Here is a 22,539-nt window from a genome sequence, read left to right on the forward strand (position 1 = left end):
TCACACCCATCCGTCGGCGTCCTGATGGCAATGAAAACAGCTAATATGGCCCATAAACAAGAGTAAATCGAATCTGTTTTTGGAATGGAATAAAACGCGTATGGAGCAGCAGCAGTCGTTAATTTACGCGGACAGAGAACGGGTACGGACAATGGCCGAAAGACGCAATCTAAATTTCCGCGAAATGCGAAAAAGCGCCAAATGAACGCGTTTAATTGGAAAGCCATTTTCCTTCCATCGAGGCAGGGAAGCTAATGAAAAGGGAAATTAAATCGAATATTCAACGCCACACGAATTATGGCCACCGTTCGACAATGATTGAGCACATTGCCGCAGAATTCTTGGGAATATCGGTTCGAGTCTGGGGGTTTCCTTACAAATTTTTTAGTTAGTATATATAAAAATATTATGTTTGTTTTTCAGTTTTCCCCATGACTGGCAAATTTTGAATCACAAACAGGGATTTCCCGCGAATTCTTTGATATTTTTAATGATTTACTTGATGAAAATCGTTGAAGTCACTTAAATTGGGAGCGTATTCTGCATAGACTATGATATTACTTTAATTATTATTTATTTATTATATCATTTATTTTCTGTGGGGCTTAGAAATATCCCATTTGGATCAATAAGATGTAATACTTATAATTTTACTAATGTTTATATTAAAATATATATTTTTCAGAACGAAAACTAGCAAGTAAGAAACCTAATTTAATGTTGATATTTTTAGTTCAAACCAAATAGAATTTAGAAACCTTTTACCAATCCCTTTATCACAAAAGTTGTTTTAATTTCTTGAATATTTTTCATATAAAAATATATACAAGACAAACTTGTGCCCTATTTTTTCATGTTTCTTGCTGTGCATCTTGGAGTTTTCCGGATATATTTGGGAAAACATTTCGTTTCTCAACGGGGCCATAATCGAAGATGGCAATGTGTATGGGATATATATTTGGTACTCGGTGGTAATTGCACCTCGGGATGCTTAACACGATGCACTGATGGCACCGCGAAATATTAAGTGTGCCGCTGGCAGTCATTATTTATTTACATTTCCACTTTTCCCATTCCGGTGGATTCTTTATGTCATCATTCGGCGTTTTCGCTTGATGTTTACTTTTTCCCTCGCCCAGCGGAAAATGCTCTTTTCACGGCATGAAATGGAATGAATTTTCCGGCCGTGTATGTGTGTGTGTGTGTGCGTCTCTTTGGGAATTTGCATAAAAGGAAACCCGTTCGCAACACCTTGTGCCTTTTGGTTAATTTAGGGGCCAGACACCTTTGAGGAAAACACACACACACACACATATACTCAGATAACTCACCTTTTTCCCGCTACCGTGGTTTTTCCTGGCTGGCAGTTAATGCTGCAGCATGGCGTAGGTCCTGGGAAAGGCTGCTCCTTTTGCCGCTGTGGCACTTTTCACTAGTAGCATATTTCGCTGCGCAGTTGGACGCATGTAATTGTAATTTATTCACGCTTATTTATGGCACATGGCAAGTGCTTAACAGTTGCTGTTTACACACACACGCACACACTTTAACTGTAATTTACTACGTATTTCTTTCGTTAATTTCTTGTTTCTTCTTGTTTCTTTGGTTAATTTCTTGAGGCTGTGCAAAGCACTTTAACTTTTAACTCGTGTGTTTACTTTTTGTGGGGGGTGGGGTGTGATTTATATGTATATATATTTTTTTTATTATTTTAATGTTTACTACAAAAATATATGATGTTTTATTTCGATGAAGAAGAACTCAGGTGCGATGTGAGTTATCTGTGCGCTTGGTTCTCTTTTATTTTCTCTTCTCCGCTGAGCTGTTGCCGGCACGTCCACTGAAACGAATTGAAAGCTGCGGCCGTTGGCGCTGGCCTTTTATAGCCGCGACAGCGTCAGAGAGCAGCAGTAGAGTGCTCTCCTCTCTTTATCACTTACTCACTCACTCTCTCTCTGTGTGTTATCAGTGGCGCAAGCTCTTCGTCAGCTGGCACACTTTCTCTTTGACTCTCCCTCTCTCGCGCTCGCTCTGTCGTTGCTCTGAGTGAGGGAGTGCATTTTCTTATCAGCAGTTTTGGCTGGCATCTTGTGACGTCACGGGGGCACCCTTTCCCCACACCTGCACGGTTTTTTGTGACTTGTGGCCATAAATTAGCAAATAACCTTTGTGCCTGGCCAGATTTGAACCAGGTCTCTGCTGTTTATTTACACTTTTCGCCCCTTTCCACTCTCCCTCCTCCTTGGTGTTGTCCTTAGACTCTTATTGCTCCCTCTATTGTTCCGTTTGTGTTGTGTTTTCGTGCTGTTTCCTCCATCGCTTTTGCATTTGGCGCTCTCTGTTGATTTATCCGGAAATATGTTATCTCAGACGGAGCATAATTTAAGTCCCAGCTGAGTTTTCCCTCCGAGCCTTCCTTGGCCGTGGAATTTAATAAAAACAAATGTTAAGCAGGAGAAACTTTCACCGGTATCTGTATCTGTATCTTTGCTGGGCGACACGATAAGCAGACGCCTTGAATTTTCGGCCCAAAACTTTGGGCATTTTCAAATTGCAAAAGTTAGGTTCTACATTATTTGCGGGAAATTTAATTGCATGCGGGCTTGGCTTTGTTTTCAGATAGTTTGTTGTTACATTTGGATCTTTGATAGTTCACAGCAGTATTATGATAATTTATAATAGCCATCTGCTATTTAACCTTTAACGTAAAACAGAAGACATGACAAAACCAATGCTTTATTAAAATTATGCAATCCAAAACTTATAATTTAATTTCTCTTTATGTTTCAAATAATATGTTGTATATTTCCCGAAAAACAGGAATGTTTTACAAATTATAGGTAGATTTATTTATAAATACATTTTAAATACAAGAAATTAACAAAAACTGCAGTATAAAATACAAGAAAGGAAAATAAAACACAAAAAGTGTTTCTAAACTGTGCCACTTAAGAAAGTTTCTGTTATTCAATGCAATGTGTTTTTAATTAAAAACTTTCAACAACAATAAAGACTTTTATAAACTTAAAACAAAACCGTTAACCTTATAAATTTGCCATATAAATAATTAATTTTTTAAAGATTGCTTTCCATTCTCAAAATCGAATAAATTGATTTCAAATTGCTAAAATATGACTCCTTCAAAGGAACCCAAATATATTCTTTTGAGCTTGACTCTATCGTAAAAATTCCAATGAAGCGTAACGAGGAGCGTATGAAGCATAGATTAAGCCGGAATCTGCGCTGAAAATTGCTTATGTACTACCAAGAAAAATAGGAGAAGAAAAAAAGAACGAGCAATTCCCACTTCCTCTCTACCCCCTTCCCGGCGTTTGTTCAGATCTACGCGCAAAAATTTGCGGCAATTTTTCTGCGCTTTACGGCAGATTGCCACTCCGGCTGGCCCCGTTCTCACATCTCTGTTCTGATGCCAAAGTCCTGCGTCCAGAGTCCTGTTTCACACACACACACACACAATCGCACGCACACACTCTCGAAAAAACGCACACAATCGCAATCACAGCGATGGGCATGCAAAGCGTTGCCATTTTATCGTTGCCTACTTTTAGGCAGCCGCCATCATGCTGTGCCAGAAATTGGAACTCGAACCCCGACTTCCTCTTCCGCTTCTGGGCTGCCGCTGCCGCTGCTGCTTCTGACTCGCCCGGCTTTTATTTTTAGCAGTAGCATAATTTTTTATTGATTGGATTTCAGTGAAAATCACTTCCGGCGATAAATTTGTTATGCAGGCAGCGATTCCGTTCGGTTATGTCCTGACTTTCTGGCTTTCTCTCTCCTCTTGACTTTCCCCCATTCGACAGGCGATGGGTAAACTTTTCATGCTGGCGATGGAATACGAATACAAGGATGACTGACATTTTACAGGAATACTACTCTGCTCTGGTTGTTTTGATTTATTTTATTTTATTTTTTGCCCAATGTCAATCCAACATATCTGCCGACATCCAATGCTTCTCCATCGTCTCCATCGTCGAGGGGCTACTTCCGGGGGAAGTCTTGCTTGTTCAGCTCGGAATTTGTTTGTTTGTTTATTTGGCTTTCGTTATGCCTCTGCACTAATGGCCAATGGGGGGAGGAGGCTGGGGGAATGGAGCTGGATTGGTGGCTGAAGGACATGGAAATGGCTACGAGTATTGACAAAGAAAATTTGCACACTGTTTGCCTTACATTACGATGTGGATCAGAGCATGCAGAGAGCCTTTCGCCTCTCGCCTTTGGCAAAATCAAATACAAATTACTGCAAAATGTTATCAAAAAGCCGGCGGGTAATTTAATATATCAATCGGAGCACGGTCAATGATCCCGGTCCCAATCCCACTCCTCATGATGTCCTGGCAACCAGCAAGGTGGGGAGGGGAGTACTTTTTCAGGATGAGCATTAACCGGCGCTCGGGCGGCGTAAAATCGTGGCAAATGAACCCACTAAAGACACGTCCATAACAACAGCTGCTGACCCAAACATGTATGTGTATTGGTGATGATGGTTTTTCCTCAAGAGAACCGTGACGTCACGGGTCCTTTGACAAGAGTATGCCAAAGAGAAGTAAAGAGAGAGCTAGCCAGGGCGCCTGCGTGGTGCCAGGACTCGCAGGACGACTTCCGGCTAGCGCAGCGAACATATGACATCATTGAAAACAAACCCCTAGCTTTGGTAATGAAATTATGCGTTTTTCCTCTTCTTACTTTTTTTTTTGTTTTTGCCATTTTTGTCACCGCCTTGGGCCCTGTGTGTGTGCGAGTGTGCGTGTGTCCCCCTTGTCGGTGTAAATAGTTTTTGGCTTCTGCTGTGGCGCCTATTTGAGCGCTGACGTCACTGCTGCCACCGCCGCTCGCTGTGCACTCGAATGTAAAATTGGCAAATAAATAGGATTTGATATTTAAGGTCCTGCAGCAAGGAAGCCATGCGCAGACGATGGTGACATAAGACCAAGACCAGCAGCCAAACAAAGTCCTCGGACAAAACAGTGCAGTGTTGGCTCAGTCTTAGGGAATGGCGTGGATTTAATTAAGCAGAGGTGCCAACAAAATTTTCTAAGGATTGTAAATCACTTCTTAAAGTTTACAACATTTTTCCTTTATTATTGAATTCTTTAAGTATTTTTTAGTCTTAGTTTTGTAGCGTATTTTTCGGTTTTATTTAGCATTCTCGCACTAGCGCTTACTTTTTGTATATTATTTAAAATAACCTATGCCCTTACCAACAGATTTTAAAGCCTTTCATTTTACTTTTATTACATATTGGTAATAAATTAAATATATAATAATAAATAGTAAATAAAAAAGAATATATTTCTATGTGAAGGCTTAGTATTCTTTTAATGTAATAGTCCGAAAAATAATCTTTTCTTATAGCTACAAAAATGCTGCAATGACAACTCTGTGCAGGTGACCGCTGACCGTTACTTGGGGTAGCCTAAGGTGGCCAAAGGTCACCGCCACAGACAATGGCATTTTGCTGGCCTAATTGAATCATGGGCACGTGCAACATTAGCCGGCTTGTGCGACTTTTCAATCACTTGCGAACCGAGTCCTTAAAGCGAAACAAAACTCAACGTCGAGTGCTCCGGCCATTTGGTTTGTTATTGTTTTATGCGCTATTACGCGCACTCCGATGAAGAGCCCTAAGGATGCTGCACTCGTTGTGCTGCCCCCCCCCCCCCCCTTCCTTTCCCCCGCCGGTACTCAGGGTCCTAATTTAGTGACGTCAATGGCTAAATGACTGAGTGGCTAAAATGACTGAGCGCAAAAATGGCCGAATGGCTCCTCAACTGGGTGGCCATATTTTTATGGACACGCCTGTGTGTGCGGCTAAGCGGCGAGACGCTCGCCCATTAACTCGAAGCATGCTTTCGGGCGCTCCTTCAAAGTGCCAGCTGGCAGTTGAATGGCTTTAAGACCGGATGCAGTTTTCCGGCATAAAACAATGTCGCCAAAGGGTCAATTGAAAGGCGATATTTTCCATAAACAATATTTTAAAATTAGCAATTTTTTTGGGCTTAAAATAGAAAAGTTAAGAAAGGTATTTAGCCTAATATCTAATAATTAGGCTAAATAATAATAAGTTTTTTAAGCTATAAAATGTATATACTTCTTATGTGCGAATAATTAATTATTTCTTTCATTATCATCTTTATTGGCATATAAAAATAAAATATATTTGCATTAATTAATAGTATTTATAATAAGTAAATATTAAAAAACATAAGAAAATATATATATATATATATAAAAATTATGAAATTAAAATTTATTATTACCTATGTATTTATTAGAAAACTTATCAAAACAATATTTTATGAAATTACAGTCGTTATTGCATGGTTTCAAAGATTTATTATATAAAATGGAATTGTAAAACTATAATTTATAATTTCCTATACCGAAATTTCCCACAAGAAAAAAATAAACTTTATAAATTCAACTAATTTTGAAGAATCTAAAAACTAAAGTAAATGAGTGAAATATTAAATAAAAAAAGTAAAACAAAGTCAACCCGATTAAAAACCTTCCATGTTTTTTAGTTTTCCAGAACACAGCAATAAATTAGATTACTATTTTCTGATCGGCAATCGAAGCAAGAGCAATTACTAAAGTTTGGATAACATACAAATTGCAACAATTAGTTTTAGTATCTATTCAACCATGGTCGCTATCACATCGTCACTTGCAATTGTTTTCCTAATATTTCTTGGCTCGATAGCCAGAGTGAGTGGATAATGGTTCACTACCAGCTCCTTGCTGTTACATTTATCTATATTTGGCAGGTCCACCCTTCGTTCGAGTTCACCAACATCATTTGCTCTGCTTTGGATTCGAAATATATGGACGTGGATACGTGTCATCTGAAATCTGTGAACCGATCATACAAATACATGAGTTTGAGGACCAAATTTTACAAGTTCCCGGTGAATAATATTACGGTAAGCAGTTCTTCAATTTGAATACTCACACCAATTATTTAATTTTAGGGAAGAGTTGAGGTGCTAAAGAGACTGAATGGCTATAAGCCATTTCTGTATAACTTTAGCTTTGACAACAATTAATTAATTAATAAAACAGTTTCGAATTGGAACACATTTTTCGCTTGGTAGAATCTGTAAAAAGTTTTACGATTTTAAAAACTAAATAAAATAAATTATTCGCCTCTTAGAGCGATCACTTTAAACATATGCGAATCTAGCTTAATCAATTATATAAACAGTAATTCCATACGCAATTAAATTCTTTAATTGTAATTTTATTCTGCTATCGATATTTAGTTAGATTGCCAGGTTAATTACTGAGTTCAAACTTTTATGAGTATTTGGACATGCTTAACTTCTCCGCTATGTTGCCTTCCTAGGGTATTATTATAATAGTCAGAAGCTTGCAACACACTGAAGGAGTCATTTCCGACCCCATTAATCATATATATTTTTAATCAGCATTCACAAACGAAATGATCTAACAATCTCTAAATTTTCGAAACTTCAAAATTTCAAAATTTTATAAGGGGTTACATTGTTAAAATTGTCAAAAATTGGCAAAAATTTAAATTTTTTTAAATTGTAAACGAAGTATGCAGATTTGTTAAGCTAAAAAAATCTAACATAGGACCGCTTTCCGAATTAAAATTAATACATTATTGGCATAGTTATGAGTATATAAACTTCGGCTTCCTGCAGTTAGTTTCCTTTTCATTTAATTTAATTTTCTTCATTTTCACTTATTTTTGAAAAAGCATTAGACATTTTTCAAGATTTTTCAGTCTAATGCAAAATAAAATCTAATTTTTCATGTGCATATTTTCTTTTTAAAAAATGATCCCAACTAGAAATGTATTTTTGTGTAGGTTTTGGACCTGGTGAATTTAGTTTAAAATGTTTTCTGATTTCCATCACAGCTGGAACAGCCTAAAAGTAGGCAGCATTGCAGATCCTAAACCAATACCGTTGATCGTGATCGAAGCAGCAGCAGCGCCAGCAGCAGCAGCAACATCAACAGCAGCAACAGCAGCAACAACAGCAACAATAGCAAACAACTGAGCAACCGAGTGACCGACTGGCAATCAGACAACCTCTTCGCCTTGTCTTCGCTCAGTTTCTTCCAGCCAGTCGTTCACGTCGGTTGTTTGCACTCCGGTTGTTCGTTGGCTCGTGGCTCGTTGCTCGTTGCTCGGTTGTTGCATGTTGCACTCGCACGTTGCTGTCGCACGTTGCACGCTGCACGCTGCACGCAGATTTTTGGGGACAACCGAATTAAAGCACTTGAGTTATGTTATTCTGACACAATTTCGCAGAGTGCAAAACTGTCGAATAGCAAAAACTGCAACGACCTGCCAAGGTGTGTGTGTGTGTGTGAGTGTAATGTGTGTGTGTTTAAAATAAGTGTGTCGTGCGGGAAAAAAGCGCTGAAGAAAGAAGGAAAAAGCAAAGAGGGGTGCATACACCAGCCAGAAATTGAATATAAACAAAAAGAAATTGCATAAGTTGGACTTTTGGCGTGCGCTTTGCATCTTCTTCTTCTTCTTCTCTTGCTTCCCCTACTTCTCCAACTTCGTCTGCTCCATCCACGCCGCTTCTGCAATATTTGAGTTGTTGTTGCCATTGCAGCTCTTTTTGTTTATGCGAGATAAAACAAAAGCCAGAGAGAAGAAAATATACAAAAAAAAATATATATATAAAAAAAAAAAGAGAGTCAGGCAGAAGAGTCAAAAGATTTAAACTTAGTGGCGACGTCCGGCGATTTTACAAAATTTTAATCAACTCCACTGGGCGCGAGACTTGACCATTTGACTTTTTTCGAACAAGTTTGCATTCGAGTTCCGCCGCCTCGTCTTCGTCTTCGTCTTCGTCTTGGCCGTGTCTGGTCTGGCTCAGAGTGTTTGCGTTTTCGGCAATTAAAATCCATTAATGCAATTGTTGTTTACCAATTCGCGCGCCATGTGTGTTTAAGCCACCCATCGAAACCTTTATGCAACAGGACCAAAATAAACGCAACAAGGGACATACTCTATCCGCAATTGAAGTCTGTGTGAGGTGAGTGCGCCAGCAATTAACATAAACCAATTACGGCTAATTACAATTAAACAAATTAGTTGCCGCAAATCGTGCGCGATTCGTTGCTGCTTGTGTCATTAAAGTGATATGGTATTTGCATAAATTAGATAAGAATTAACAGCAAATAGAACAGAGAGCGAGAGCCAGTCGTCGCTCGATACACAAAACAAATACTTTATATTGTCCTGTAATGTCCCTCGTAAAAAGGGCTCTTAAAAAATACTGAATTTGCATGGGGGATAATGCAATTGAAGATATACCCTATATGAAGGGGTATAAGTACTTGAAATAGTATTTAAACATCAGAAGAGTTTTACATGATAAGTGCTGGAGGTTGTTTGTAAATTCAGCTTCACTTTCATCACGAAAGCCCATAAGAAAAATCTGTTAAGGTTAGTTCTTCATATTATATTATATTACATTATTATACATTTATTTATATTATTCATTTTTTTTAGTCTGTTTTTGTTGTCTCAAATAGTTAACATACCCTTCCTGAGTTAAAGGGAAATGTACGTTATCAGCAATCGACATCGTTGTGCTCTCCTAATTGCCAATTGTGCGGCTCAACAAACACTAAATTTCAGCAATTTCAATGGCAAATAAATTGAAATTGTGCTGGCATTTATTTTAACAAATTACAAATTACATCTACATACTTTCCCATGTTAATTAATTTTTCCATTTGCATTAAGCAATACTTTCATGGGATATCGGTTAGGCCACTGCACTTCATTAACCATTCGAAATCATTTAAATTGTCTACTCGATGATTTAATTTTCAACGAAGAGGAGGTGGCTTTGTTTGATTTGGTTTATTTTTTGGCTTACTGGTCTCTGTTTTAGCTTTTTGGCTAATCATAAATAGAAATTCCTGTCACAACGAATGCTCGTCTTGTGGCCATAAAATTGGAGATGGCACGTCAGGTGGAAGCCATTCATTAGCCCCATCAACCTATAAATAATCGGATCCGTTCCCCCCTTTTTGGCTGTAAATTGATTCATCGCAGACATAGTTCAGAGCCGTGTTCTTTTCCCAGACTCCCACTAAGATTTGTGCATTAATTGCTTGACTAAGCATCATCGAAAACTCATAACGAGTTTGTTTCACCAAATTAAGAGACGGCCAAACCAGTTGAATGAATGTGAAAATACAGATAAAACATATACAAAATCGATGGATTAATAAATATAAAAAAGCAGCGAAAACAAATGCCGCAAACGAAGCTGAAATTAGATAATATTTAATGGGATACTCCTCCCATTTCCCATCTTTATAAAGATGTCTTTGCAGAGGCGTGGCTGAAGATGCACTGAATATAGACTCAAACATTTCAATTATCACACCCAGACTTGCATTGAAAAGTGTTTAAGCTGTTTTTAAAATGTTAAATTGAAAAACGATAATTAATCACCACATTACATATATGTATATATATGTTTGTCCGAGTATTACGACACAGAGCAGCGCATCTCCGACAATTATGATGACTATAAATAGCGGAGAAAAACCAAATGGCTTACAACGACTGCCAACAATTGTGGGTGTTACTTTGGGGACCAGCTTCGGCGAAATTAATGAGGCAACCAACTTAAATTATTAATGAATGAATGCGGTCATTGACAAATACACATCGCATTGGAAATTTACAATAAATATAATATTGAAAACCAAGAGCAGACATTAATAAAAATGGGCGAATAAATATTCCGATTTCATGATGCGGTCTGAGCAGTTCATTGCAAATTGAAACCGAGAGCCAAGCCGCAATTACTAATTGCGGTATGCCAAAATGTTCATGGGAAGCCAGGGGCCAACAGAGAGGGTTAAGGGTCATTTTAGCCATACAATTGTGGTGAAAATAATACGAGTTCATGTTACATAACACTGCAAACAATACTTGATACCTGATTTATTTTTTTGGGTTTATTTAGCGGTGGAATAAAATAATAATAATTATATGGCTAATGATCTTATTGGCAAACTGGTATTTTTAAATAAAATACAAATCAAAGCAGTTTTTGATTTCTTTTTATATATGCAAATTAATGGAATATATTCTGAAATATTTATTTATATTATTTCAGCTAACTAACAGTACTTTTAGTTATTTCATGACTTTGTTAATTGATTTATTGTATTAAAAAGTAATTAAAATTTTAAGTACATCCGGATATAGATAGAATATATGATGAGGCTGACATTTTATATACTTTCTTTTGACAAACAAAACTTTCTTGATTATTTACCAAAAGATTCTCTGTCGTTGCCATTATTTTCTCCATCACTGTGAGCCAACCTGCACTTGTTGTGGGTGAAAATGGTATCTATTCTTCATCGAAGCCATAAATGGAAGCAATAGATCAAATCATCTGCGGCATGTCAGGCCGATTACTTAACACAACTTGTGTGGAAGTGTGGAATTCGCGTAGCTCCAATAAGTGAAAGGTTCGTCGAACCGGAATTAGCAACGGGCCAGATTTGGGCATTATTCAAGCGAACTTGGCGATAAACCAGTCAGGACTGATAAGCTTTAGCATAGAACCTGGCCGAAAAACACGTTTTGCACGAAAATAAATATGAAACAAATATTTAAAAATAAACAAAAGGTAAATAAATAATAACCGACGCAGATCCAATCGTTTGAATATATATTAAATGATAACAAATCCAGTTGATAAATGTTCGCCAGCATCCATTTATTAGAATGTCTTAACCGAGAGATTGTTAGATCGTTGATTGTGGATTTATCATCTGGGATCTGATCCAAGCAGAGCAGATCGGAGTTCGATATATAATTTATGGGATGTTTACCTTTCCTTTCTCGATTTTTTGTTACTTTTTGCTGGGCTATTTTGTCTCGAGCGTGTCAACTAATTAAGCAAAAAGAACGCTAAAAGTCAATTGGAAACAAGTTCCAGCAAACACTCGCCGTGCTATCCACATCCATTAGCATTCGGATAATCGGGTTTGGATCTAAATCTGAATTGGAATCGGAGTCCGGAGCCATTAAAATCGTATTAATAATGGGCATCAAAGACAACAACAAAAAATAAATACAAAACGCATTGAGCTGGCGAATTAAATGGTAATTTTTCAAGTTCAGGGCATCCGGTGACATCGATATATCAACTTTCAATTGATTTAAATTGTCTTAATTGTTTCAATTTGGCTCACAGCCACACACTGGCCAGTGGCCACAACTATATGCTATGGAGAGCGACAGACTTGAACCCAAAACCCACTATTACGATTATGAGGCTAATTTCCATCATAATGGGTCTCTCGGCCCGGCCAAGTGCCATAAACCCGTTTCCACACACACATATTAGCATTAACATGCTGCTGCCATCAGGCTGCCAGGTTCGAACGAATGAATGAATGTCCCATGCAAATGGCTGGGTCATTCGGTTGCAAGTGCATCCCAGACAAATGCACCTCTAATTGGCAATCGCCCCGAAATTGATTGGGTTTCTGGTTTATTGGGGTTTCCCTTGGTCGCTTTACGGCCATTTAATTGGCCATTTCTCGCTGGCCCAGGCTCGGATGGACTGGCATGGCATGGCATGGCTTGGATTGGCCCAAAATACACGGACATCCGGGACGTATCGATCGATTGCCTGCCATTGCCTTGCACAATTTTTCAAGTTCAAATCACAGCCAACGGCCAAATTGCACTTGTTGCCATCGCACTTGTTGCTGCTGTTGCTGTTGCTGCTGTTGCTGCTGCTTTGGGGATGTTGATTCAATTATGACAGCTCTTTATTGTGTTAACGAAACTGAAAACTAAACACTGAAAACTGAACACGAAAAATGTCAAATGCTGCTATTGACCTTGACTGCTCTGACCAGCTCTGCTCCGTCGAACTCAAATATGATTATGCATATGAGTGTATTCAAATGAATTTGGCAGCCCGTCAACACTTTGCTTAAGCCTTTGCTTTATTCACTTAACCATTCTTCAGGTAGCATTTCAATTTTACTACACGAAGGGGGGATTTTTTAATATAGTATTTAATGTGGAAATTAAAGGGTAACTGAATGAAGAAGATATTTAAAGATTGAATAGGGGTCTTAACATATGTTTTGAAATATATGGTAGTTTTCTAAGAGTTAAGAGTTGTCATCAAAAATAATGTTCTTCTCAAGTATCCCAAAGTTAAGGTCCTTTTCAGATCTCCCCCTAAAACTCTCACTTATTAAAGACTCCCCCCTGGTAAAAATCTTGTTGTTAACCCCCGAACAACTTGTACGATCTGATGATAAACCATTTCAGTGCCAGTTTGAAGTCCCAACATGGTTTGCCAGTCGGTTCTGTCAATTCCAGTCGTTGTGTTTGCACAGTTGTCAGTGCTCAGCCAGCCAAGCCTGCCGCCCACTCCCGGCCAAGTGCCACATGCCACATGGCAACCTGCAACGAGCCGCAAAGTCGCTTCAACAGCAACAGCAACAGCGACAGAATTCAGCCAGCATCTCTCATCTCATCGCTGGCAGGGCATCATCCTCCGAGTGGTTAAGCCTCTGAACGAACATCCTTTTCAATGGCTCTCGGACGCCCGGGCAAAAAAAGGAAAAAAGAGGATGATGAGAGACTCATCATAAGAGGGGAAAACTAGTTTAAGCCCCGCTAATGCAAACGCACAAAGTGCTAGCAGCTATGGCAGTTGCATATATGTACGTACTATATTTTCAACAGATTTCATTTTTTATTCCAGGCTGCCAACATGTTTGTTTATTTGGATTAAGCTGTAAATGCCTTTTTTATGGGTATAAGGCAGAAGGCAGCATCTAGATCTTATGAACGAACACATCTTTCTTTATTGCTTTGATGTCTTCCTTTGGCTTAATAATGTTTTTCCACATTTTTAGTTTTTCTTTTTGGAAACTGAAATTTAAATGGGAAAATATGTAGTTTTTCTAAGTTATTCTGACACAAAGATAACATTACCTCTTTTTTTAAGTTGTGCCGTTGTAAGTCTTTTAAAATTGTAAGCTTTTAGCTAAGAGCATTTGAAAATTAGTATAATATCTACCAAGAAATGTATTAATTTTTTATTTCATATACAAAAAGAATCATTTAATTAATTAAGTCATACATTTCCCTAATCATTGACTCTGTCTTAATGTTATTTGTTAGTAAGACTTCTGCTGGACTTATAAGCCACACTCTGCTTTCATTTGTTTACTCTCTTCTTTGGCTTAATAACATTCTTTCGAAACTTGTTTCTGTTTTTTTTTTTTTAATTAAAGAAGCGAATTTATTTGGCACCGCTGGAAAAGAGCCGCACAAAGAGAGCGAAAGTTGGGAAATGGGAAAAGCTGGAAAAATAAACTCCGGCAGTGGCAACAAAAACAAGATTGCCTGCAACACTCTGCATTGAATAAACAAAATGAAAAATAATGAAAAAAAAAGAGGAGGAGCAGCAAGTGCAATGGGAAAATAGCCGGAATGGAGGAGCTGGAGAGGATTATGGGGAGGCGGCTTTGGAGGAAGGTGTGAGCTGTCGGGAGGCGGGTATTGGTATGCCCACCAAGTCAAGTGCTTGCCGCTTGACTGATCCGCTCGACGGGATTACCTCCAGCTGGCCTGGGGGAGGGAGCGGACGGAGGAGCTCCTCTTGACGGGCATGCATAATTGGCGGCCACTCTGCTCCGAATTGGTCTTTTTTGTACACAAAAATATGTATATATACATATATATAGTTGTTGTTTTTTATTCAATGCCTGTCTGGGTCTGGCCATTCTATTTTGGGGCCGGAGCTTCTGCTCTTAGCCGAATTTTTTAGAGCGTCGTTGACGGTCAATGCGGCAACCAGGCAAGGTTAATTGAAAACCAGCGATTCTCCACCAAGCAAAACAATCGAGCAGACGAACAACAACAGCTTGCTTATTACAACACACTGCGAGAAATAATAGGTAGTTTTCTGGGTCATTTTGGGGTACACAAACATGATAAGGGCCTCGTAAATCAAAATAAATGTCTTTCAAGGACTTTGTAGGGAGTTTTAACATAGGTACTGTAGTGGCTTTGAAAAGTGGCCTTAGGCCCAGTAAAGTTTAATTTTTTAATAAAAACTTTAATTCTTGTACCAAAAATAATTAGTTAATCTAGCTGAGTGCTTGTTAGCTTTAGCAAAGTTTTATTAAGCTGTGAAACTTTAATTACCATTATTTAATTATTATAAAAATCATCTAACATATGTTTTTGCAAATTAATTTAAATAAAGGTTACAATGATTTTAATTTTCTTGAAGACATGATCTTTTTTAATGGCTCTTAACATGACTTTTACCTTGTGACCTCAACACATCAAAACATTTCTATTAGCAAACGCCAATGAAATGATTAATGATCTAATTAATACCTCCAATCGACCTATGATTAATTACTTTATTAATTAAGAAATGTAAACTATTTTGTACAGTGCATTCACCGAGCAGAAGATCTCTTTGAATTATGATGAACGGAACCAAGTATCCGAGGTCTCAAGGGCAAGGTTCGGCTTTGCATAAATTTACGGCCCTCGGCATTATCTATTGTCAACAAGGCAGCCACCGTTCTAATGGACGAGGCTCGATACCCAAAGTGCACACAATCATACACAAACTGGCCAAGTGGCTCTGGGCCATTTACATAATCTCTGGCCACAGCCACGAGGCGGCTGCCAGTTGCGATTTATTGGCCAAAAGGCCAGTCAGTCAGTTAACCAAACGGCCAACTGCCATGCCTCCCATAGCTTGCACTTAATTATGCTCGTTAAATTTTATAACTTATTTACTTGGGTCCGGGCCTCAGTGGCGGTTATCTAATTTATGCGCACCGATTTGATGGTCTCACACTTGGATAAATCACAATTTAATAATAGTTACTTGACTGGCCAAGGGATGCACTCGTTGTGGGGAAATTAACAATCAATCAGCACGTGCCATTGTATAATAGATTGTTGAATAGATGAAGTAAGCTCCTAGGGTGGTAATAAGATATATTAATAAATTACAGTAGAGAGAACAAGGAAGATTCTCCAGCTGCAAGTTATTTAACATTCAGTTTGCAATTCAAGGGAAATATTAAACCCAAGGGATATCTATTTCACACTACAAATTACATTAAATCCTTCGCATTAACTCTCATTTACTTTGAATAACTTGTGAGAGAAATGCCATTCGTTGGCTTTCTAAAAACACCTCGATCTAAGCCAAAGGCCCCTAATTAGATGACTTCCAAGAGACGGGAAATTAGAGGGGAAACGAGAGGAAAGAGAGGAAAATACACGGGAGGCTAATGCGTCTGCAATTAGCATTAACCCACTGCGTTTTTATCACACTGGAAAACGCAATTATGAGTTCAGCTCAGCGGCCAGTGCAAGAGCGCATTAATTGCCGCCAACCCGCCGTAATCATCGTTGCAAAATGTCTCTTTGAGACCCAACTAATTAGAGGTTTTGCGACAGTCGACGGCAACAGAGCCTCAATGACAAACGGCGACAGGTGACGGCTCTTGGCGGCTGCCTCTTGGTGTGGATGTGGGTGTGGGTGTGGGTGGTGGTGCAACGAGCCATGAACACTCTAAAGCCACCACCTCCTGTCCGGAATCCGGAGACCAGAGACCGGAGACCAATGACGGTAGTCCGGTGACAGAGAGGAGAACGGCAAACAGCCTCGGACATAATGAGAAGTAAGGCGTAAAATAATGTATTTTACAATAATTTAACCAAGGGTTGAAAGCCAGACTCTTGCTTAATTTAATTTTTAGTTGTTTAAACTTTAAAGTCGGAGTCTTTCGTAGTAGTTTCAATGGTATTTACTTTATGTTCCATTGAAATGATTAAACTGATATACTGTCACTTTTTGGCTTAAGCAAGAATACTAAACTTTAACTAAAGAAAATGAAAGGTATAGGTAAAACAATTGGTAAGTGATGCAATGCTGCAATACTTAAGACCTTTGACTCTTTTAAGAGGTTTGGTCAAGATGTGGTCAATCTGCCGGAGGGCTTATCATAAAAAGAAACAATAGCGAAGGATCAAGTAAACACTATAATGTGTATATTTATATGATAAGTATGATTAGAACACCTTAGGAAATCTACACTTTAACACAAAAAAAACTTGGCAATATTTAGTAATTTGTTGCAAAACAATTCACCTTTACTTTACATTGCTACATCAATATGTTAAGATTAAATCAGATTAAAAACATAGTACTGAAGAGACTTCTTAACTAAAATCGTATTTATACTTAAATAAAACCTGATGCTAGCGAAAAATAAACAAACTTGTACCTCCTTTTAAACCAAATTCCTTTTTATCATTTAAGGTCTAACCTTTGCAACATGTTAGTAAAGGGAAACCCAAGTGGTTTATGTTAATGTTGCATCTTGAGTCTGGCGATAAGCTCTGCAAGCATTTTGGTTAACTCATTGTACTCGAGCCTTGTCCTCTGTTTTGGGTTACATGGAGGTGGCATGTGGTAACTGCAGTTTGATGTTGCCGCATGCCAAATGAAGGTGTTGCCTGCTGATGCTGCCGATGTTGCTTGTTGCTTGTTGCTTGTTGCTGCAGCCGGTATGATGTTGCGCCGTGTTGGCCAGTGTAAATTAGCATCACCGCCACTGAAGAGATACAACAACAGTGAAATTTTGCAATGCGGCTGGAAAACAATGCAGATTTTGTGTGTTGCGGTGTTTATTTTTTATCGGCTTCATTTGTGGAGATTTCTTTTCGGATCTGCTCGACGAGTGTCTTGGGCAATCAAAGTTTGTCGCTTAAGTCTTTTGTTTCGCCCGTCCGCGCGATGATGAATTCATGGCAAATCAGTCAAGGCGTCGTTTTCGCATGGCAACCCCTTCGAATTTAGTCGCTCCATCTGAATCTGATTCCGATTCCAATTCCAGACCGTTTTTCTTCTTTTTTTTCCTTTGAGCTTGGCAATTGACTCATTAAAATATCAAAAGCCACCGCAGGCATTCTGATTGAAGAGCAAACTATAAATAAAACCCTCACGTCTCTGTGCAAGCCCAGTATTTTTATTCGCATTTCCATAACTCAAGAGGCGGCCACTTCAGCACTTGATTGTTTGGCCAGCAAATGGAAGAAGCCTCAGCCAAATCGGTTGTGTTTCCAATTCAAACAATATTTTCGGATGCTGTGTGTGTGTTGATTTGTATCTATTCTTTTACAAACTTGTGCAATATTTGCATTTGACTAGCTTCGATTATGTGAATGTCTAAAGTGAATGGAGTTTGGCCCCGCCAACTCAAGATTAATTGAAGACAATTTCCTAGACAAGGTAGAAGACGATATGTGATGACAAATGAGGGTATATTATTTGAAAATACAGAAACTATTGATAGATATTTCAACCAGTATATATCAAACATAAAATAATCATTTCATTACAAAGCAAATAATATGTGCAATCGATGACTAGTTATCACTTATTTCACTTTATATCCATGTGATAATTATTAATTAATCAACATTTTATTGTCATCCCTGAACAACTTTGATGGACTGCTCCAATTTGATGGCTTTATCGTTAAGATGTGTCGGTTGCAATCAACACACACCACTCATGCCACAACGGAAATCAACTGAGCGTTTGAAGTTGCCAACTGTTATTTATGTTTCTGCCTCTTTTGTGCTTTTATTTTTGTATTTATTTCCACAAGACGACTGTCAGTGCTTCAGAAGACGACAAAATAGCTTTGAGTTGTCACTTGGAGCCTAGAGAGAACTAGAAAAAAAATAAAACTCGGCTCTCGTCGCATTTGTCACTGCGTCTTGACCATGGCACACATGTGCATGTGGCATGGAATGTCATCGGCAAACGGTACGGCATATGGTAACACGATCGGCGATTAATCCACCAACATTATTATTATCGCAGTGCAGCGATTATGGCATCTGGTGGCACAGAAATCCATCAAATGAGGCGCCTCATCGACCGCAAAATTATCGAGAAAACCCCCCACAGACCAGCGATTATGTTGGAACTATTCGGCCTTAAAGCATTCCTTGAAGTAATAAGAGACTTAAATTAAATATTATTGAAATGCCTTTTCAAATGTTTTCTCAGAAAAACATGAAGCTAAATAATGGTCAAACTAATGTTCACCAATAAACTAAAGTTTTACAAACTCCTAAAAGACAATCGTGATACCTAAAGTAAACAGGAAATTTAACTTATTCCAAGTACTAATTTATATTCCAAAACTATTAAGTGGCTCCCTCTGCACCCTCGCAAAATTTCCTCAATTGGCAGGCTAGGATTGATGTTCCATAATTTCGGGTATTGGGAGATAGGCAACATTGTATCATTGATTGCCTACAATCTGTGTATTTGTGTGTGGCATGAAAATAGCTGATTGCCACACACAGCCTGTGAAACTGAAACCGCAAATAGGCACAGCCTCGTCAGCTCCGTTTGTCGATAACACGGAACATATTTCAAGACGATGAGCCAATCCTACGGAGCTCCAAGCTACGCTCAGGTGATGATGAAGCTGTCAGCAAAGTGCACTTATCTATCGATCATACACATAACTGGCCATTCGCGACGGGCAGGCTTTTACATAAATGCACTTTGGGTGCATCATCAGCAAACGCTTTCCAGGGGGGTTAGCTATCAGCTGGCATTTAGCCAAGTTACTTGCACCATAAATTACACCCGGGGAGGGTGGGGAAGAGGGGGTGGTGCAGAAAAATTATGCAATCGCACAAAAACCCTTTTTGGCTAATTAATGCAAAGTCATGAGCGAGGCAAAAACGCTTGCATCAACATCAACAACAGGCAGCACCAACAGCCAAGTGCCACTGCAACGCAAAACGCGTGGATACAGATTCTTTGCGAGTGGCAAACCAGTTCCAGTTGCACTTCCAGCTGTAGCTCCAGTTGGCCAAAACGGATGCACTGGAGGCGCCCCAAAAGCCAGACCGTAAAATTGTGCAAGAGAATCATTAAAACCCTCTGCAAAAAAGATACATTTTTGTACAAATTCATAGATTTTTTATGGTTTCCTTAATGTATTTAATTGATTCTTTTCTCAAGTTATTTAGCTAGCAATTTATTAAGGAATTCTGTACTTAAATCATTAGAAAATGCTTAAATAATTAACTAAGCAGTCATATAATAGAGCTGTCTGCTTTAAATTGGAATTTCTTTGGGGTTAATCTTTTTGGTATACAAAAATCAATTTAATTTCTTAAAATTGTAAAATTAACTTGAACTATTCTCCTCATTTTTTAGGTCGCCATGCCCATTTGCAAAAGTTCACCGGGTGCGGCGAGCAAGAAAACAGCCACGGATATATCCGCCGACCACGTGACGGAGGCTGCCCAGGTGAAACGGACCCGGGAGCAGGCCTACTTCAACTCCTACGACTTTGATGCAATCGAGGTGCTGCCCTATGACGAGGAGGATGACGAGACCGGGAGCACTGGTCCGAGTAGAAGTAGGAGCCAAAGCAGGAGCCAAAGTAGGAGTGGTAGCAGCCGGAGCAGCAGTGCCAGGAGCTACTCTGCACCCCATGATCCAACGGGAGCGGGCAACAAGTTCGCATATCTGCAGCGTCTGGGAGCGTTCTTTGCCAGAAATGGTGGAGCAGGAGGAGGAAGTGGAGGAGGATCAGGCGGTGGTGTAACCAACGGAGGAGGTGCACCATCAGCAGGAGCCACTGCACCCAGCGGAGGAGGAAGCACAAGTAATCCGATACCCAAGGGCAGCAGCGAGAACTTTCTGCTGCCACGAGCCATGCTCAAATATCAAAGGTGAGAAGAGAAATAGAAACAACATAGACAGCTTTTTAAAATCTATATTCTATAAGGATAAAACAGGAATTTAAATAATGAATTAAATTTCTGGGAAAAGTTTTAAAGACGATAAAGTTATAACCTAACCTTTAAAGAGCTCAAATAGCTTTTTGAAGGTATAGTCTTGGGAATATATATATTTGAAAAAGAGAGATAAACCGGACAAGAAGAGAGGAATTTTAGGTATGGCTTTTAAGGATCTATCCTTATTTGCTGAAGACCTACAGAATTCAAGGAGGACAAAGGATAAGCTCTACATCTTTAAGCTAAAGATAACCGAATGAATCACAGATTCGACTCTTAGCATTAGCTCCGAAACTTGAACTCCCTTTGACTTAAAAATATAGAAAATGGTATATTAAAAGTCGCACGAAAAAGTTACATTTCTTTGGAAATGTATAAATAGATTAATAATAAACTTATGCTCAAGTGTTACCCTGGAAAACCCCCATAGTTTGTGAGCAAGATGCACTTGAGATGCACGAGTGTTCCAAATGATCCACTTAGGTACGGATAACCATCATCATTGGCGACCTTCAGCGCTGCATCGGCGACCTTGACTTTACCGGTGGTATTTTTTTTTGGGGGGGGGGAGGTGGAAGAGGAAACCCACAGAGAGGCGTTGCAAAGAGGCGATCCGAGACCGAAACCCTATGCGCTGTTAATGCAATTACGGACGCAACACTTCATGGTTCAATGCTGCGGCACGGTGGCCACTTGTATATATATTTTGTAATTATGTTGTTGCGGGCCAATTAGCGGGGCATTAAGCCAGGTGGCAAGGCAATCAGAGTTGGACGGAGTGTTGCCCTAAATGCGGATTATGATTGCGAGAGAGATGATGATGATGACGATGATGGTTCTGCGATCGCGGAGGCAATCTGTGAGATCTGCTGGCAACCTGTTGCTGCCACAGCCACTATGTAAATCATGTCTGCAGTGGCAGCGAAGTTCAAGTTGCTGCTGCGGCAAGTAGTTGCAGTTGCAGTTGCTGCGGCTGCTGCTGCTGCTGCTGCATCAAGCAATGCGGTTTTTGGCGCCTGTTGTCAGCCTTCACCTCTTTTTCTTTCCACATATATGTGCATTATATATATATATTTATATATGAATACAAGTGCATATATCTTGTTGTTGTTTTTAGAGAAGCTTGGCAAACACTTGACGGCGGTCATCGGTGCAGCCACTGCAGACAGCTGCAACAATTACGTTTATTAATTGAAATTAAAGAAGCCACCAGCCAAACAGCTCATGATCTTCGCTGCGCTGAAGGTCAGGCCGAGAGCCCGTTTTGGTTTGAAATATTTATCAAAAAAAAATACAAAATAAATACTTGTGCATATGAGTATGCATATGCATTAAGTCGTGCCGTGTATTGACAGCCATTTCAATTAATTGGCGGATAGTTTCGTTTTCAACTTGTCTCGGCTATTTTGGTCATTGCATGACGCAGAATATGGAGATCGGGCCACGATAGCCATGATAAGATAATCGGGCAACTATGCTGTCAAAATAGCGGATCAAGGAAAGAGTCATTGGTGGCTCTGACCTCTGAGCATCTGCCAGAGATTAGTTGGAAGCTATATAGTAACAGATCAGGAGAAATACCATAGTGCTTAAGATGTTTTATTAGACCTTGAAATTCTCCAAGTGCTTCTTAGCATGTTCTTACT

General features: G+C 39.1%; 2 protein-coding genes and 1 long non-coding RNA gene across 7 annotated transcripts in view; 2 read left to right on the forward strand and 1 right to left on the reverse strand.

The window, feature by feature from the left end:
• Positions 1-1,896, reverse strand: part of Dgk (diacyl glycerol kinase 1) — a 103,852-nt gene extending 101,956 nt beyond the window's left edge. For all 3 annotated transcript variants that reach the window (XM_086827943.1, XM_086827941.1, XM_086827940.1), the window contains exon 1: positions 1,332-1,896. The gene's annotated coding sequence lies outside the window, so the exon portion shown is untranslated. The remainder of the gene's footprint in view (positions 1-1,331) is intronic.
• A 4,706-nt stretch (positions 1,897-6,602) lies between these two features.
• Positions 6,603-7,064, forward strand: LOC147644340 (uncharacterized). The gene is made up of 3 exons (XR_015270784.1): positions 6,603-6,726; positions 6,786-6,941; positions 6,990-7,064. It is a non-coding gene; the product is annotated as an uncharacterized LOC147644340 (long non-coding RNA).
• A 1,024-nt stretch (positions 7,065-8,088) lies between these two features.
• The window catches only part of LOC110182941 (uncharacterized), a 30,438-nt gene continuing 15,987 nt past the window's right edge, over positions 8,089-22,539 (forward strand). Inside the window, exons 1-3 of one of the 3 annotated variants that reach the window (XM_020951121.2) lie at positions 8,089-8,343; positions 8,613-9,038; positions 20,307-20,827. In XM_020951121.2, the coding sequence (XP_020806780.2) occupies positions 20,313-20,827 (515 nt within the window). In that variant the 5' untranslated portion in view covers positions 8,089-8,343; positions 8,613-9,038; positions 20,307-20,312. The remainder of the gene's footprint in view (positions 8,344-8,612; positions 9,039-20,306; positions 20,828-22,539) is intronic. The other 2 variants (XM_020951122.2, XM_086827951.1) reach the window with 2 other exon arrangements.

Source organism: Drosophila serrata, unplaced genomic scaffold (genome assembly GCF_035046125.1).
Source record: "Drosophila serrata isolate PLE 108 unplaced genomic scaffold, ASM3504612v1 contig_184, whole genome shotgun sequence".
NCBI classification, from domain to species: Eukaryota; Metazoa; Arthropoda; class Insecta; order Diptera; family Drosophilidae; genus Drosophila; species Drosophila serrata.